We start from the raw sequence: 20,363 nt of genomic DNA on the forward strand, positions 1-20,363 counted from the left end.
CAACATGTGCTCAACAACCATGGTTCTCAACACTCATGGAACTATCTCTTGTCCCACATGTGAAGCTTCACCGGAACCCGGACCTTCTCACACAAAACCATGGAACATTAAGACATCCCAATCCCAAAGAAATGAATCTTGCAATTTGGCTCCTGAAGGCTTAGAGTTTGAAGACCTAAATGTGCCTCAAGACTGTATGAACGTTCTTAAAGAGGCTTGTAAACCAACATCAAGGCAATGTTATGCAGTAAAATGGAAACACTTTGTTACGTTCTGGCATAAACAAAACGTTTACCTACTTCAAGCAAAAGTACTAACTCTTATCTTAAACTTATTGCATTTACAAACTGCAAGATTAGCATATACTTGTATAAGATTACATCTTGCGGCTATTGCAACATATCTCCGAAATAGACAACACATATGGGTGTTTAAAATTCCTATTATAAAAGCTTTTATGGACGGACTTAAAAGAATAATTCCTCATAGACTTTCCCCTGCCCTGGCATAGAACTTAAACATTGTCCTAACCAGTTTAATGGGTCCTCCTTTCAAACCATTACATTCTTGTCAATTGCAATATCTTTCATGGAAACATGCCTTTTTAATTGCTATTGGTTCTGTTCGAAGAGTCTGTGAAATTCAAGCGTTAACCCTAGAAGAGGCTTTCTTTCAACTACACAGGGACAGGGTTGTGCTTAAAGGTAACCCTAAATTCCTACTAAAAGTAGTTTCCAGTTGCCATCTTAACAAATGCTTTGATTTACCTGTTTTTTCCCACAACCAGATGCAGTTGTAGAAAGGGCATTACACACTTTAAATGTAAATTGGGCATTAATGTATCACATAGACAGGATTAAATCATTTAGAAAAACAAAACAATTGTTTGTTGCCTTTACACCTCCTTGTTTAGGAAAAGCTATTGCTGAATCGGGCATTCCAAGATGGATAGTTATGTGCATACAGACAGGCTATGCAAAGGCTAAATGACTTTTACTTGTTTTATCAAAAGCACACTCCACTAGAAAAATTGGAGCTTTAATCGCTTTTTAGGTAACATTCCTATTGCTGATATTTGAGAAGCAGCCACATGATCTACTCCTCGAACCTTCACAAAACATTGTGTGGATGTATTGCACGCCATCAAGCCAGTGTTGGTCAGGCAGTACTTTAAAACTCTTTTTCAGACAACTGCAATCCCCAAAAATTAACCACTGCCTAGGGAGAGAGAGACTGCTTTACAGTCTATGCAAAGCATGTGTATAGCACACACGCCTCAAACGGATTATGTTACTTACCCTGTACGCCTCAGTTGTTGGTATGTAGTGCTGTAGATTCACATGCGCCATCCCTCCTCCTCCAAAAACATCTTGCGTAGGTTGCAGTTCATACTCTTTTTCATACTAACGCATGTACATCTCAATGCTTACATACACAGCATTCTTACATTCTCACCAACCCAATGCAAAACAATCTGAAAATGGCGTCTGACCATGCACAGTATTCCCAAAAGGAGGAGTCACACAGCCTCGTGATACGAAGAAAACGTCTTGGGACAAAAAAACATGTTATCATCCGAGCCCAACTCTAGATGGCGGACTTATGCAAAGCATGTGAATCTACAGAACTACATGCCAAGAACAGATGGTTACCTGGTATGTAGCATAATCATTGCCTTAAAAAGCATGTGGCTGCATTATTAATGGTGGACTTCCGCCCTCCACAATTAATAACCCACTTTGTTTCAATGATATGATACGATAGGTCACCCTGTAGGCACACACTGAACTTGTGAGAACTTGTTTTTTTCAACCGCAATGTTCATATTTGTACCGTGGATTTTAGCGAAAGCCCTTGTGACTCATGCAGTTCATCTTGTTCCTCATCTAAATGCATGTAATCATTATCACAGTTTCTTCTAGGGACTGGAAGATGTTTTAATATTCTACTCCTTTCTACACCCAATTTGCATATTAAAATGATCAATGTATGTTTTGCAGTACATACACCTCTCTACCTACTGTTTCTAAATGGGTACTGAATGTCTTATTTCAGTCCTCCCATTCCACTAATGGTGCCCTTGCACTCTGGTGGAGGTGTCACAGACTGCATGACCATTTGCAATCTGATGTAAAGGTCCTGTTATTCCTCCACTTGATATCAAATGACATTTGGCAATGCCTTGGAGCCACGTGTTGACTAGTTTGTCTTTGAGCTTGTCCTGCCCTTGAAACAAGCCCTAGAATTCCTTCCTTAGTTTTAGCTACTTTGTACTGTCTCATGTTTCTAACAGAGTGCTTGACGTGCAAATCCTTTGCCTTGCCACAGGTTATCTGTGTTATGGCCCGTCTGTGGATTAGATTTTGGAAGTCCCCTGTTTTGGCGCAACACTCTTGATTGTGGTAAAATGATCCTCTGCAGTATCCACATGTGTATGAGCCGACTTCCTCCACTTCGGGTTCTACTGCCATTGATAGACAACTGTAGATCTCTCAGTAAGCTGCTCTCTGACTGCCAAGGATGTGATCGCTGTCACTGTCTTGGTTACTGGGCCTGGGAATGCCTGTAGGGCTAGTATCACTGGGAGCGTTATCCTGGTTTCCCTCATAATCTGTATTCTGACCTTCGATGACTTGCATCCAAAAACATGTGCATTCTCGTCTTCACTACCAAGTCGGGCATGGTAGTTCTCCAAGGTGTGCATGGAATAAATCCAGCAGCGCAGTTGCTTCCTGGTGGACAGTGTGTAGAAGAAGTGGTTCATACTCAGTGATTACTTGCAGCATGAAGTGTGCATGCTGCACATTCACTAGGGATTGGCAGTTGTTATCCACACTCATTTCTGGCATGCTTAGGAAAATGTTGAGTATCTCTTCTCCTGTGTAAGCTACCACTTGACTTGCTTCTCTGTTTCTTTGTTTGCCGCAAATATTTCTCCAACTCTGGTCATCCACAATCTCCATTTAGGACCCTGGAAAACATGAGGCAAGCAAATTGGGTGAGTTTGCTTGTCTAAGGCACCCCAACATTATTCCAATTGTTTTCTCACACCGCTTTACATTTCCTTCATTGATGTATTTATTCTAAAATGATACCTTTTGACACTTGCCTCACTCTGGCTACAAAAGTAAGCGTCACCTATAGAGGATCTTACCCTTCTGCTGATTTCAGTATCGGAGTCACTTTGGGGCCCAATCGGGCACAGCCTCTGTTGCTAGCTGTTGTGTCCAGAAGTACCAAAGTGATATCCGTGCTCTAGGAGGAGTGAAAATGGCCAATAAATGAGCTACAATAAATGATAACTTATGAGTGGCTTTCCAGTGGCGTAACAATAGCCCCCGCAGGCCCCGCTGTTCGACGGGGTCCCCTCCGGCACTGTGCACGGGCGGGCCTGAGAGCTCCTGACTGAGGCCGGAGCATGGGGGGAGGAGGCTCTATGTGCCTTTAAAGGCGCAGTGGGGGGGGGGGGTACTTTTCTGCAAGCCACTGGACGGGCCTGAGAGCTCCTGACTAGGGCCGGAGCGTTGGGGGTGGCTGTATGTGCTTTAAAGGCGCGGGGGTACGTTTCTGTAAGCCACTGGACGGGCCTGAGAGCTCCTGACTGGGGCCGGAGCGTGGGGGGGGGGGTCTATTTGCTTTAAAGGCGCGGGGGGGGGCGGGTGGGTACGTTTCTGTAGGCCACTGTGGCTTCCCCCTTCAACCGATTGAATGTAAATGAAAATACGTCAACTTTTTACACTAACTCGAAGCTTTTTAGATGAATTGCCTTCTTATGGTGGTACTTACGCCACTGGTATGCCATTGTGTTTGTCATTATTTAGAATGGTGCACATAACAAAGCTAACTGTTGGTAAAGTAATTTACACACATTTAGAATAAACCTCACTTTCCATGTTGAACAAATTTAAAGTCTCTTGTGTACATTCTACATGTACTATGCATGCATCTCACCCCTCCGGTGAAGAGGGGTGCCAAATCTTTTCTTTTTAGATGTTAATTAGAAACGCACGTATCTAAGCTCACGGATCAAATATTGCTATGTGCTAATAGTGGCGTTATGAACATGGAAACAAAAAATAAAACCTAATCTCTAGCACACCTATAGTGCAAACACAGTAAACACGAAGCCATATGCACAAAATTACAAGCGAAATGAGTGGATTTGAATGTGAAGCTTTGGCTAGGCATAGGGCATTCATGTACAGTACAATCAGCGGCTGGTGATAAACTGCTTACTCCAGTAGAATGATTTACTCTAAGGACCACATGCTAGCATAACTCTAGGAAAGGGCACTAGCCTCCTCTTTGCACTCACCCAGCCTCTCAAATGCCGCAACCTTCAGCCCTGTGGTTTATTCCAAACTAGCTTGTTTTGCTCCTTCCTTCGCCTCGTTCCCTCTGTTGTACAAGTCTTTATCCCAGCATGTGCTGCTGCTTTTGTGTGCTCTTTCTCTCGCCTCCTCATTCTTAATGCAACTGCCCTTAAAAGTCACTGTAGGTAAGGATTCGCAGTCTGGGCACCTGCTGTTGTAGGAACTGTTGAGTAGTTCCTCTTTGTGTCAGCCTCTGATCTCAGCAAAGATGGCAACTGCCTGCTTCAGCTTTTCTTACGCAGGGGATAACAAATTATTAACATTGTACCTGTATTTCTCTTTTGGCAGATGCATCTACCTTAAGATCCCTGCCTCATGATGAGGTAGAACACAACCGATACAGACAGGGGGTTGTCCCCTCTTGTTCCTTCCCTCTGAGTGCAGAAGTATTTGTACATTATTTTCCTATGTATATTTTTCTTAATAGCTTAACAGTGTGCTTGTATCGGAGGATATGTCATCCTGATGGAATAAAGACTGGTTCTAAGAATGGGGATGAATTCATAATATATTTTCTAAAGTGAAATAATTTGTGTAAATGATGCATTTCTATGTAATGTGCTCCAAGAACCAAAAGCAGTGTTATAAAATGACCATAGCTGCCTCCTCCTTTTCTTTTACAGCTTCCATAGTTCCAGGATGGAAGATTTGAGCAACAATCATTTTTTCCAGTCTCTTGCTTGCATTACCGATCATCTTGGCTTTTGTGGTGTAATAAAGAATTCGCCACAAGATTTTGTTGTCACAGAAATTGACATGCCTGGACAATCTGTGTCCGTGTTCACAAGTGACCTCTCCCATGGCCTGGGTGAAAAGGAACACAAAGATAGTTTATTTAATGCCAAAGAAAAGATAGCTGAAACCATCAATTTAGGAGATGAAAATGTACAAGGGTTGTGTGGATATGATGATGAAATAAGTATTTCTGATTGCCCACTAAAAGTAGATAGCAAAGATTGTGTGGATGAAGATGGGGAGGAACATCAGTCTTCTAAAATAAAATTGCTGAACTTGCTTCTTGACGTATCGGTGCTAGAATCACTAGCTGGGTTTGCTAGTGGCATAAAAGAGGATTGGATGAAAGAAACAAGTGCATCATCGCAGCCTATTGAACTTTCCTTGGGAACATTTCTGGACAAAAAAGGCAGAGCTGACCTTCATAGTGCCGTCCGTCAGATATATCCCTTTCTAGTGACTGCAACGAAAGGTGCTGAAGTCCTTGTCAAGCCAAACCTGGATTACAGAGACCTCTGCCATTTGGTATCTCAAGAAGAAGCAGATTCATTTTTCAGATTTTTAGATGCAAAGCTAGAAAATTCTAAGTATGTCTTTAAACCGGATGATAGTAAACCACACCGAACAGAGGTTCATCATTTTCTGAGTAAACAATTTGGGAAACTTGTAGAAAGCAAGTCTTTTTCCAATCCCAACATTACTGGACAGCAGAATGTAGCAATAACTGTCCGATTTCGGGACAGAAGGGCTTCATCAAAAAAACGGCATGCAGAAGATGGACCGGACAAACAAGACATATACACAGGTAAAATGTATTATGTTGTATGCAATTGCATTTATATAGTGCTTACACCTGAAGCGCTTTTTCGGTGAGTAGCACACTACTCCGGAACCCATGTATAAGGGTTCGTGTTCTATGTTTTCCTTTACCTTCATCCCTACTTTGTAGTAGGTGTATACAGTGTGAATCAAACAACACTTATACCAGAGGATATTCCATGTAAAGCCATACTCCTCTGTAGGCGACTTAAATGTTCTTGGTAGCCCAAAGTCATCTACTGACAATAACATTTGGGTTTAATGTGTGTGGTGATAGAAATATTGTAAGCGAACAGCAGATTAATGTCTTATTTCTCACTTGCCACAACCAAGGATCACCGAATATAGCAGATTGGCTATTATTGATGTGTTTTATTTAGCATCACTGTTTTCCACTCACGTTATATTGAATATATCAAAATAGACAGATGTCCTAGATAATGTTGCTTCTGTGCTTTTAAGGTCTGTTTTTTGTTGTGGTAGTCTGCCTTTTAAATGTAAACAAGGTCTGGCTTTAATTTGGAGCAACAATGTGCCTTGAGCTAGCTTACTACATATATATTTACATAATTTGGGCAACATTGACTCTAGAGAGCATTTTGTTGCCCAGTTCATATTTAGTTTTGGTGATGTAAATGTGATACAATGTTATGCTTCTTAAAAGCAGAAAAAATCCCTTAGCAAAATTCCGTGAGTTAAAGTGATATTAGAATTAGGAAACTGATGTTTTGAGCTGAAATCATCATGGCATATTAGCAATGCTACTCTGTGTCTCAACACACTCTTTTGTTAGGAATATTTAACACCCTGCTGGCGTACGCAAACTGAGTCCGTTTTCAATGATGAGCTATATGAAGTGGATTATGCTTGTTCAGTGGTTCATTTGCATATTTATAGTAGTCCATCCCTATTACAATTGGGCGTCTAGGGCACATTATGTCTGAGAGTGATACATTTTTTTATTGGGAGATTTTGTATAAGAATTTTTTTTCTTCCAGCTTTTACCCTTATGAAAGAAAACTTGGAAACACTTGAAGCAATCACTTATCTGTCCGCTGAGCTAGGCGTTCTCCCTACAGACTTCAGTTACGCCGGAATTAAAGACAAGAAGGCTGTTACATACCAATCCATGGTTGTCCGGAAGGTGACTCCTGAGAGGTTGTAAAATTCTATGATTACGTATTCTCTATATCTACCTAAATAGTAATGCACAGTGAAGAGTCCCTTTTTCATCTTGAGTGTATATTTCATAGATACATTTGAATTTATACTTTAACGTCTTGTTATATTGGGGCATTTTGTGATCATATCATTTAGCTTTGACCTACAACTTTCCTCTAGAGAAGATGAATACATGCTTGGATGCTTACAGGTAAGCAATGCCTAAAAGTCACACATTTTATTTGGTCTCTTTTTACATCTAATCATACTTTATGCTGTAGATAGATATGTAACGAAATGACACAAACTGTTTAGGGACAAAAGCTTTTTCTTGATTTTAAAAAAAGAAGGAAAAAAAAGCATTGCTACCACACCAATTTGTTTAATTTTTCTCGTTCTGAAACCCTTTGAGGCGCACCACTTTTTTGATGACCTTTGACAGCAGAGAAGATGCTTTGCAATCAGGGTTTGCATGCAAAGGGTTAAGGCTGGCTACTGCTCTCTGAAACCAGGCTCAGGGGGGCTAATGGTTGATGGCAGCTGATTCTAGATTCAAGAGTTGCAGCCCTATTTATCTGTGTCCCTAAGTGGTGGAAGCCTATTTGGTTCTGCTTGAAAACGTATCCTTCAAATTGAGGGCTAGGGGACTCACTGACATGAAAGGAAACAGTGGTACTTCACTGAAGAGAGCAATAGGCTGCCCATGAGTCATGAGGATCTGGCCGCTGAGCTGAGAGTGACCCACAAATGTGTTACAGTCCAAGCCAGAAACCTGCTAAGAGTGTTTTAAGACTGTGCATTAATTAATTCTGCTTCCTCCGCAATATCAGACAGCGAATTTCACTTCATGGGTGCCCCTGTCTGCCCAATTCCTGCCCTAGAATTATGCATAGTCTTTTTTTTCTTCGTCTCTTGGCTAAGGTAGTACTCCAGTCTTGTTGATTTTGCAATTGTCAAATTACCATTGCAGCCTTTACTTGCATGCTTGGACTCTGTTTATAGGTGGGATTTAAATAATGTGTACTTAGCTACAACACAACAGAGTGCTGTACATAGGAGTTAACAATGAAGGTGTGAGTTAATAATCACTAGAGCAAGGTACTTTTTGGGTAAGAAATGTTGGGATATACACATGGTCTGGGTGAGTACAGCAATGCATAAGGGACTCCCAGATGAATGAAGAGTCGCTGGGTATTAGAGAATATAGCTAGAGACTCAGACGGTTCTTTGCCACAGAAGCCGTTTTGTCTTCTCCTTCATTTTAGGTGCTAGGTGTGGTGGGTTGTTAAAATTGACTGCCTGTAGACGTTACAGAAGGTCTTAAAAGTGATATTGATAGACACAGGAGTCAATGAAGATCTGTTAGTGTGATTTTGTCATATTTGCAAGGTACTTTGATGAGACTGGTTGTTGTGTGTTGAATACTCTTCAGCAATGTTAGGTGGGAACGCTAGGACACTTGCCAGTTGCGCGTTTTCTCTTTCGAGATGAGACCATACCATCACTGCCACAGCAATTCTGATGTCTGCTTCCTGTAGTTTGGTGCTTTTTTCTTATCTACGAGGTGAGTTTGGAAGCTGAAGTTAATATCTGTAGACGCCTAAGCATTTAAGGGGAGATCAGTCCAAATGTATCTATGAGAGCCATTCTTGTACTTAATGTTGTTTGTGGTGAAAATTACAATTTCTTTTTTTGTGAGGTTGTAGTATGCATCCATTGTTGAATGGCAGTGAGTCAGTCCGTCAGAAGGTTGAAGTCGCAAACAGAAGTGGCCTTCTGTGTATTTTTGCCAGATAGAAAGTCTGCCAGGTACTGAAGATAGATTGGTTAGGTGCTACTGGAAAGAGGATAGAACCTTAAGCAATGATTTTGTGACATGGAAGATTTTAGTGCTGGAAAAAATCATCCATGTGAGTCCGTGTCAAAATGTATTAGGTTAAATTTACACTATGGATCAGCTGGTTTGTTTTTCAGGTGCAATTCGAAGTGTTGCAAGATTACTGTTAAGAACTTTATAAAAAAAAACAGTTGAAGTGCAAGTATAGCGAGTATAGCTCCGCAGCTTTGCAATGTCAAATCGTGTTGTTAGGTTGAGCAGACAAGAAGTCATGAGTAGCTATCGTGAGCGATTAGTAGAGCGTCATTCACCACTTGTATGTTGGCTGACTCTATTGTGATCTGTGTTATGAATCCAAACTGATAGTTTTAGAGCAGTGTGGTGAATAATATTCTAGTGAAGCTAGTTTGAAGACTTTCAAAGTCATCATCCCCAAATATAACAGGTGAGCAATCAGGTAGTAGTTTGTGAGATGATCTGTATTTAGTTCTGGCTTCCTCAAAAGGACAGGATTTGTCTGGTCTTCAGCGCATCCAGGAAGACATTTTTATTGAGTTGAGAAATCAGGATGCTCATTAGATTCAAGAGGGCTCTACTGATGTTCTTTACCATAGATGTTTGGATGACAATGTATTTTTATGATGTTGTCTCTTGTACATGGAGGAGTTGTGAGAAATTGCCATGCACTAAAGGTAATCCATTTTGTATTGATGTTGCAGCAGTGATGAGTGTTATGTTGTCAGATTGTTTTGATTTTTGAAGACGTTTGAGTGCTGTGCATGTCTCCTTTGAGTGCTGAATCTGCCATGGGATTTATACAGCACATGATTACCTTGAAGAACATTCTCCCTCTGTTGTGAGCTCAACTGATGTTGATCTTGTTGTAGGTAGCCATAACCAGTTTTATGAACTTCCTAAGGGTGTGGAAGAGCTGTTTTTTACGGTTCTCAGATCTTGATGAATCTGTCTTCTCTTCCACTTTTTCACTTGTGGTTTGTTAGTGCATTTGGTGTCAGTGAGCTCTTGACTATGGGTTGCTGTAACTGCCATTGTTGGACATTTTTTGAAGGATCTACCTATAATCTCTGCTGGCCTTTATTAAGCTAGGTAGATGAGAAATACACGGACTAGATGGTTTCAAGTACTAATCACATTAACTGTTGACCCAAACATGTCTTGGATGATGACAGCTGAGGTTTGTCTTGGTCTTGCAGATGAGGTCCTTTATCCTCCTGTTGATATAGATGGCAGTGTTTTGAGATGGATGATGTCAGTAGTAGCCAACAAATTAAGCAGAGTGTCTTTCATTTGCCTGATTGATGCATCTACTTAGAGGTTGAAATTGCTTAGAAAGCTGCTGTTCGAGTAGCTGGTGAGGTGGATATGAGGTTAGGCATCTCGGAGTTGAATGCAGGCTTGTTGCTAGGTGGCTGGTAGAGGAGGTGGAATGTGACGGCGTATGTTGCTAATATTGAGAAGTGACAGAAGAGGTGCACAAAGGTTTTGAAAGTCTGTTGCAGCTGGAGAGTGCATGGCTAAGAAGAGTGATGGATAACTGCCTTTCTTCAGTTTGGCAGATCAATGTATCCTTCACACTTGTGGTACTGGATACCAAGGGTGTATGTAATAAAAGGGGTAATAAAGATTGTATCATGGTTGTTGGTAGTGATGAGGTCAGCTATGAATTATGCCTCCTTTGCTATAGAGTGGGCACTGATCAGTATGAAGTGAAGTATGTGCTTGGAGGGTTTGTTGTGGGAGGTAATGAATGTATGAGAAATGGGCCTCTAAAGTTTGATGAACTCGTAGGCCTATCATTGTATTTCTGCCCCATAGTAACACCAGTAGTGCGCAGTCTTCAGTTATGACCTTCTGATCTCTCCCCTGTACTGTGCCTGCGCCTTGGACCACTGAGTCCCAGATCCTTGGTACTACTGTTAAATGGACCCGTTTTCTTGAGGCATCTTTTAATATCACTTTGGATTTTCATAGGACACCAGTTTCTGCCTGTATTATTTGAGATTTTTGTCTGCTTTTGCTTTCAAATCAACTTCCTTACTGACCAGAGATAGTACTTGATGTCCATGTTAACACCACTAGGTCACACAGTTTACAGTAAGTTATTGTACTATACCATTTCCCATATAGCACCATTAGCCGCATATTCCCTGGTAATTTGCCCCCTACGCGCCTTTGAATGTATACTCCGTATACTAAAACCGCCATTGGACTGCCACAAACCTCTTACCCATCAAGCTGCTCCCCACACAGAATAATATACAAAATGAAACACTCACAAGTCACACCACTTACTCTACTCCCTCGCACACCACTCACCCCCCCCCCCTGAAACTCTCACAGGTCACACCACTAAATCTACCCACTCCCTCACAAACCCTCTTACCCTCACCCCAGCCGATATAGAAACCAATATAAAAGGGAAATCACAGATCCACACCGATTCTCCTAGATCGCTTAATATGGCCTACCTACTCACCAACTCAGCTACAATTCTAAATCAGAACACCAGCCTAGGTCAGATTTCCACCAATACCCAAACCTTCAACTACACCTTCCTCCACTCCCTGTCTCAAACCATGCTCCCTTCCCCCCTCTCAGACCTCTTGAAACGTCAACCAAACTGCTCATGTGCCCAACTACTGCCGACTTTACACACTCACCAACAAGCTGATGACACCACTTCAAAGGGGCAAACGTGACTCTCCTGCAATCAATAACAAAGTAGTAAGTTGAATCTCTAACCACCCACCATTGACACACATCCTAGGACTCCAGACAGACTTACCCCTTACAACATGAAGTGATTCACTGACTCAGCGACTTAGACTAGAGACCGCATTACCCTGATCAACACTAAGCAATCCACCCGCACTCCCTCTTCACTAAAACAAATGCCGATGTCCAAGCTAAATGAGCGACTAACGCACATAGAAAACCTACTTGAAAAATTATGACAGCGTCTCAGCAATCACACACCAAACCTAAACCAATGTCCAAGTCCTACCCACCACCCTCATTACCCCCCCCCCCCTCATGCATCAGCACCCATAAGTCCCACAAAGGCTTGCAGCTGGACCCCTACCTCTCAATAACAAATCTCTGAGGCCCAAAAGAACGACCAAAACTCTTTGATACAGGTGATTGAGCAAGCCAATTAGTACAACTTGGCATTTAATAGACACAGCCCCTCCTATAAATTCCAGGTTATCACAGGACAGGGGAAAAACCCACTCCGATGAGAATGACCAGGCCACCAGCTCACCTAATCAGCATCCCCTTGACCTTTCCCCCTCCGAGATCTTAGCAAAAGGGCAGTGAGGCCAAATGCATGCTCATAAACTGCAAATCTGCAACAAAACATGCTACAGAACTTAAACAACCTCAGCCATGACATTGGTATTGCATTAATTACAGAAACATGGCTAAATGAATCCTCTTACTTGATCATAGACACGCTTGTCCCACCGGGGTTTTCAATCTTAAGGAAAGGCAGGAAGGACCGGCACGGTGCAGGCCTCGCCATTATTCGCAAGAATAACTTCAACGTAAACAAAACAAATACCTTCTCTTACAATTTGTTTAAAATATATCAGCACCACCATAAGGCTGGAAGACAACAACACAATGAACAGTCACCTTCTATACCACCCACCAGGAAACGTACAATCCTTTGAACAGCTAGCAGATATAATAACTCACTGCTCACTCTCACACACACCAACAACATCATTCTAGGCGACCTCAACCTTTACTGAAATGATAAAGCAACACTCTAATTCAATCCTTAAACGACCTCCTACTCAGCAAGAACCTCTCCCAGCATTGCAAAGGTCAAGCCCACAATAAAGGCTCACCCCTGGACTCTATCAAAGCTTGTGAAGAATCTCTAAACCTAGACCGCATCCTCCCTGATGACTGGTCTGACCACCACCTCATTTTATTTCACACCAACAAAGTGTCCCACCACCCAACTCTCACCAAAAAATACTCCAATGGACGAGAAACATAAGGCAATTTCCTCTTCAGGACATTGAAGAAAGAATGCCCCTCCCCCATCAGAGAAACTTTCAATAATCAAACTCGCCACCCACTACAACTCAACAATGTCCTCTATCCTGGACCAAATAGCTGCACTAAAAGTGAAGAGGTGAGAATCACTCCCTCGAAATCCTGATTCAACAAAGACCTTCTTCCACAACGCTCTAGATAAGGCAAAAAAACTGCTTAAAAGAACTCTTCAACATCATCAACCTCCAAGCCCTCCCTAAAAAAACCTAAGATTTCCACAGAACAGTATGACAATTTCTCCACCTTCAACGATAAAATACGAAGATTGAACAATCCCTCAACCAGGCATCTACTGAAAACCCCCTGCAAAAAATGTAGATAACAACCCCCACTTACTCCACAGCCTCCCTAGCAACTATCACTCCACAGGACACTGAGTGCATCAGAACCCGAGACCCCCTCTTAAACCCTAGAAGTTGGAAGGTGTTCAACCAACATGCAGAGGGGGACATATATGCTCTGATAGCTTTGGTCAAACCCTCCTCTCACCTTGCAGAGCTCCTCCCAGACTCCCCGGCAAAAAAAACTCAACCACGCTCCATCTGGACCAGAATCATAAACGGCTCCCTGGTGAGTGGAGTGATGCCAGACTGCCTAAAACTCAGTCAAGTTCCACCTCTGCTTAAAAAACAAGGATCCGACCCGAAAGACCTTATGAACTTTTTAGACCAGTTTCCAATCTCCCCTTTCTAGCTAAATACTAGAGATGTGCTCTTTCACAACTTAACCATCACATTGAAAACAACAATCTCCTGGACCCTCACTAATTGGGCTTTAGAAGAGGATATCTTGAACATAATAGGTGACCTACACAAATCCCTGCATACGGACTGATGCTGCCTACTCATACTCCTAGACCTATCGGCGAACTTCGAGACGATTGATCACAAGCTTCTATTGGATTCCGGACAAACAAGAATATGGAACGGACAGTTTGGTCCTATGCTGGTTTACATCGTTTCTACAAAACTGCGCTCAACAAATGAAAATAAACAATCAGAACTCTCACCCACATTGTTAAATATTTACATGGGAACCCTCACCATCATCCTCAACCAAGCAAAAATCCCCTTCCATTTATACACAGATGACACCCAGCTCTACATGGAAAACTCGTCATTAGATGACATACACTGATTAAATACTAATCTCAAAGAAGTCCAACATTAAAAAGCTCTCAAACACTTTAAAGTCAACCAAGATAAGACCGAAAGCCTGCTCATATCAAACGCAGAGCAGTCCCCCCAGATCCAAGAATAGATAAACTCAATAGATGCCCTCAACTGCACCCTAACACCAGCCAACACCATCAAATCTCTAAATATCGCACTAAACTGCAAACTGTTCATGAAGGATCAAATAAGGAATAATGCGAAGAGTGCCTTCTACGACCTGAAACTTCTGAACAAAATCATACCCTAGACCAACACTATGGAGGAGTGAAAAGCTATAATTGGGTAAGAACCCTCAGCCTCTCAAACTATCTGAAGTAATTACTCATTAGTGGGCTAGCCTAACTTTTTAGATCCTGTTATGTTCCGCGAGATTGTTGTGTGGCTGATATTATCTCTTAAGAGCGTGAGATATACACCCAGGTGAATCATTGTGATCAGCACATTTCTGAGATATTTTGTTAGTTCCTCATCCACCGGTACCATTTGTGAACTAATTTATATTCTGACCCACACCCTACTCACCTAGTATAGGTGGGCGGGCTTGACATGTTTGTAAGCTGAGCGCTTAAACTACTGCCTAGGTACTAAGTGCGAGTTAAAATTGCCTGCTGAAACCTCTAACATCTTGTTTAATTAGAAGGCCCTCTGGCAAGGTTGAAAACTGTGAGATGCCACAGGAGTACAATGGCCCTAGACATCTGAGTTGACATGTTTCAGTCGTTTTAAGGCCCAGTGGACAGTCCGCTTTCTTCAGGACCAGTAAGTGTAATAGTCGCTATGTGGTGTGATTGCTAATTTCAACCAATCTTGCATGCGTTCATACATACATTCAGTAAAGCATGCACGCATCAATGTGGGCATTGATTGTACTTTTTTCTTGTTATGGTCAGAAGTAGAAGAGAAAATTAATATGATTGAACAATGCAATTATAAATGTCTCATAATCACGTGCAATCTCCCTTTTTCCGTCAATATGTACATATATATGCATTTAAAAGGCACATCAGACAAAAGATAAATTAAACTGTGCAAAATAAACTTAAAAATGGTGTACAACATGCACACACACAAATAGTGAAAATAATCAAAGTAGGTTTGAATGTGCACTTACATGGCCTACATAGCTGTTAGTCATCATAAGGTTAGGTGGTGAGACGGTCCCTGTAGTCACACACTGTCAGGAAAAGCAGAAGTTGAGGATTGCTTTTTAAAGTGTTTTTAAAGGTTTTAGAAACAACCTGTACTTACTTTGTCGAGGGACTACTTCCACAAGCACATCTACTTGATTCCCCGTAACCCTGCATGTTAGCGCGGTTCACATTGAATGGCGTTTAAGAGGAAATTTGCTATCATGTGACCGTATTGGGATCACATGTTGAGTGGCCGTAAGTTTGTGTCATAATCACTGATTAATCAACCCAGAGCCTTTTGCCCTGTGTTTTTTTTTCAGCTGCAGGGAAACGAGTCTCTCATTGCACGTTACCTATATATATATGAATTACATAGAAAGTGGGAGGAAGTATTTTCTCCGAGATCGGCATTTCACCTCTGTCTCTGTGCAGGGAGGCGTGTCTCTGTATCCTCGCCGTTTGCTGATCCAGTGTCGTGTATGCGTTGCAGGGAGGCGGGGAAATGTAGTCCTGACTCCTGCATCGGCGTGCTGATTTGTGTATATCTCTGTTTGGCAAGCACAAAAGAAGAGGAGAATATTTTAGTGGTTTGCAAAAAATATTTATATGTGCAACATAAAGCGGATGTAGTAGGTCTGTTCTGTGGACTAAGTTCTAAATGTTGTGTAAATCACCCGTATATGCATTCATCGATGATCAGTTAATCATTATATTTAGAGCTTGTGAGCGTATTAGGAGACGGGCCTCTTCATTGTTGTAAAATATATGTTGACTATTTTGTGGCATAAAAGCTTATGGGGTGTTACATGGCCCGGCCTTGAATATTAGAGGGTTAGACCTACATAGGTCTGGGGGGGGGGGGGGGGGACACCAGACTGCGTTAACCTGTATGCTATAGTATATGCCACCATGGTGAATTGTCATTCATGCCTTTTATCTGGTTGGACAATCTGTAAATCCACCGTTGCTCTCTTTCACATAGAATCCTTTCCAGATTTCTGATTTTGGCCAACACCTGTTCTAAAATGACCCATTTAAGGTCTTTCACTGAGTAATTGTTAAATAGTATTCAGCGATTTTCGTAGGGGCATGTCTGCAATGAAAGTCCCTGAGATGTGCTGATCACACTGATTCACCTGTGTGTTGATCTCACACTCCGAAGAGATATACAGTGTGCCACGCAACAATCGTGTGGAATATAACTGCATTTTAAAAGATAGGTTAACCCTTTATAGTGTAATTGCTTCAAAATCAAAGCCTACCTACATCTGAATGATCTCATATGTGCCCCATAAGCGCTGGTGCTTTCTATATTGGACTACGGAAATGCCACCCTTACAGGCACAGCCAAATTCCACCTGGCATCCCTCAGAACCACTCTCAATGCAGCAGCCAGAATGGTCACAGGAATCAAAACCCATCTCCACGGCCTTGAAAGAATTGACATGGCTCCTGTTGGAAGCCCGTTGCAACTTCAGAACTGCATGTCTTGCCCACAAAGCCCTTCACACTGGAAATCCAACTTACTTCGCCTCTAAACTCAAAAAGGCAGGACAGACTTGAAACCCCAGAAGCTCTAACACCCTACTTCTCATCCCGCCCAAAGACCACAAACAAAAAACTCAGGCATGCTCCTTCTCAAGCAACGCCCCTAAAATCTGGATCTCCATTCCAATCCACATCAGCACGAACCCCTCCTTCCTGAGCTTCCAGAGACAACTAAAGGATCTCCTCAACCGGCACCTCAAATAGCCGAACATAGATCGCCCAACGAGACAGCATCTACATCCTCAGCTCTCCTGATGCCCACTCTGTGTTATTTCCCCACCCGTTTGTCCAACCACTGATGAGACTCGATTTGAATAATTATTCTGATTACAGTTTCGTTATGCTGATGTTATCAAGCGCGGATGTAAATCGCTCTAATTCCCTTGAGTCTTGCCAGCGCTATATAATACTCTTTTAATTAAAAAAAAAAAAAAAATGTCATTTCCTTAATTGTTTGTGTTGACCCCCATTTTAACTCCAATATTTTTCCTGAAGATGTTGAGGGTTGTGTGATGTAGGTCACTCACATCTCAAGTTTCTCCCCCATCTGTCAGTTGCCATCTTAGCAAAGAAAAAGTGAGGGCTATATCATCATGCCATTGCCATGTGCCGCTCTTCAGTTATTGATTGATCCTAAGGAACATAATGAAAGGAGGTGTAGTTAACAGATGCAGCTTAATCTCAGCAAACTTCCTCACCCCGAGATGTAGACATACAGACACCCCTGTCCCGTGCTGCTTCATGTCCTAATCACTTTGCTTTCAGACTTAGAATGTGGCTTAACAGTAGTTAAAGCTTGCATGCTAAGCTAAGTGATTGACTGAGCCGATCTGTGCAGTGTTGAGTTCAGCTCCATATCTCAGGAGTCTAAAAATTTGACCATTAGCTCCTGCATTCTAGGCTTTCCTGAGCTAAGAGATGCACGAATCTTGGACCCGAAGCAGTCTGGGACAATGGAAATGTGTGGCAGGGGTGGACAGAGAGGGTACATGTGAAGCAGATATTGGGAGACAGATACCAATTTCCTTATTGTCATAAGCCGCAGGAGTGATTTCTGATAATGACCTTCCTCGCATTATGTGCTCTCAGTTGTTGGCTCTGGCCAGTAGGTGTGTGGAGACAATTGATACCCAATAATGCTCTTAGCCGAAGGCGGTAATATGTGATTGGTGATCAAACTGAAATCGAGTACATGTACGTAATTATCTAAACTACTGCTGTTTAAACTGCATGTAGTTTCATTTTTACCTCTATTTGCACATGGTTTGCTATTCAGGCAACCTATGTAACATTATTTCCTACAAGATCATTATCAAGGGAAGTAGCCATGAATTCATGATAGAACTTTTTCATACAAAAGTAAGAATTTTGCTTTGTGGAGAATACACTATATAATTACTATAATCCTGCTTCATTATCAGGTGACCATATAAACTCATGTTCTCCTCGGAACTGCTTTGCACAAATGGATGATGTATGCGCAGTCGATTAGTAAGAATAACACAAGGTTACATCAAACTTCTGATTGCCAAGCCTTTTATTATTAGCTATTAACTTAAACATAACAGCATAGCAACGGCACACAAATGCAAAAAATATTAGTTTCAAACTCTGTTTCCATTTCTAGTCATTTCTTTCCTATGACCGAGATTTGCAGCCCTCATTTACAGATGCACGTTGAAAAGGTTAGCGTTTAATTTATGCAGTCGTATAAATGTGTTTATAATTTTAGGTTCTAAAAGAATATTTTTTGCTTTGATTTATTATTTACTGTTTTTCTCTCCTCTCCTCTTCACCAGTGGCTTGAATATTGAAGCCTGTTCTATCACCAGTGCAGAAACGGATCTGCGTGTTCTTCTGTGTTATAACAGCTCACCACATTGAAGTTCTAATAAGCTGACACATCAATGTTGGTAGTTGTAGTCGGCGTTCTGGGTTGAAGTGTACCGCTAGCACAAAATGTTTTAAAATCAGAAGGAAATCTATTATTGACAGATAAAGAATACATAAATAGTAGGATAAGTAAAGACACTTATACGCTAGAAGAAAACATTTGAGCATGAGCAAATTTTAAGCCAGATTTGAGCTCACAGTCCAGTTTGGTTTGCATTGATTAACAGCTGTATTGCTTATGTAGGATTTATTGGTCAAAACTCTTGCATTTGAGCTGACTGGCACTTGTGTTTTCTGTTGCTCTAAGGTTGATGGAAATGGAGAGAAAAATTAAAGATAAAAGAATAAAAGTGACTAACATACGACCAGCACGACAGCACATTCGACTTGGCCATTTGAAAGGAAACCATTTTGATATAACTGTAAGAAATGTCAGAAACCACAGCGGTGATACTTCTGTAAAAATTCAAGAACGTGTCAGTGAAGCAATTCAGAATGTAAAGGTAAATTTGAGTTGCGGGTTGATGAGTGATTTCGAATGAATGTTAACTTCTTAAACATTAAGGCGTCCTTCATTTTTATATATTGCATCTTTCAGCAGAATTATCCCTTTTCCTTTTGTCATAGGCTTTAATTAGCCTTGGGGCAGAGGGCAGAGAATCACCTCTCCAATCCGAGAAAGTATATCTGCTACATCCATAAATCCCCAATACCCCAAAATAATTATCTCTATTGAATGGTGAAACAACTATGCATAATATTTGCTGTCAAGGGTTTAGGTATATTATTTGCTATCCAACCACATTGATGAGTTAGAAATAATGTCCACAACTGTGTGCTTGAAGTGTCAGATACTTTTCCATCACTATTTGGATGTAAACAGGAGAAAGTGTTTTGTGTGGCATGCTCTTACAGTGCATTATGGGGGTGGAAACCATGATTGAACAATGAGTAACTTCACCATAGATTTGTAATGATTTCGTGGTATCAATGTTGCCTAGTTTTTCTTTATGGAGAGGTCAGCTATAGAATTTGGATCAGAATGATGAGCTAAGAACCACACTTGACATGTTTTCAGTTCAAGCCTTTCCTCATCATGTGACCAAGATGAATCCATGTACATAACAATTTTACTGGTTGTTGTAGGAACTTGCAATAGCTAATGTCCTGGATTGCATTTGCTCACAACAGCCTATGAAGTCCAATTCTCCCCTGTAGATCTGGGTGTCGCCATTCTAGTAAAATGTTACAGCGTTCTGACAAATTAACCGCAATGAATTTCTATTTTGATTGAATACAACTGACAAACAAATAACTGCTTTGCAATTGTGATCTCCCATTATGTGCACATTTGTTCTGCTGCTGCTTGCACAGCAGAAGAGCAAATAATGATTGTGCTCTTGTGCACTGCTCATTCTTACTAAGGGCCTGATTACGATGTCGTTCAGACCGCCACCGACAGGCCATCGTTGGCAGTCCAACCAACCAACAGCACTTCAAACCGATCACCGGATTACAGTCAAGGCGGTCGGAACCTATGCTGTTGGGGAAGAAGGCCGCTGCGTCCGACAGGATCAGTGATCCCATCGGGGCGGCAGTCAGA

The 20,363-nt window shown here is 41.6% G+C and overlaps 1 protein-coding gene across 1 annotated transcript in view; it reads left to right on the plus strand.

Moving 5' to 3' along the window:
• Positions 1 to 20,363, plus strand: part of PUS7L (pseudouridine synthase 7 like) — a 109,626-nt gene that overhangs the window by 32,005 nt on the left and 57,258 nt on the right. Inside the window, exons 2-4 of the mRNA XM_085653047.1 lie at positions 4,997 to 5,913; positions 6,926 to 7,085; positions 19,068 to 19,263. Coding sequence (XP_085509173.1) covers positions 5,013 to 5,913; positions 6,926 to 7,085; positions 19,068 to 19,263 — 1,257 coding nt within the window. The 5' untranslated portion in view covers positions 4,997 to 5,012. The remainder of the gene's footprint in view (positions 1 to 4,996; positions 5,914 to 6,925; positions 7,086 to 19,067; positions 19,264 to 20,363) is intronic.

The sequence above is a fragment of the Triturus cristatus genome, chromosome 4_1 (assembly GCF_964204655.1).
Source record: "Triturus cristatus chromosome 4_1, aTriCri1.1, whole genome shotgun sequence".
In the NCBI taxonomy this organism is placed as follows: Eukaryota; Metazoa; Chordata; class Amphibia; order Caudata; family Salamandridae; genus Triturus; species Triturus cristatus.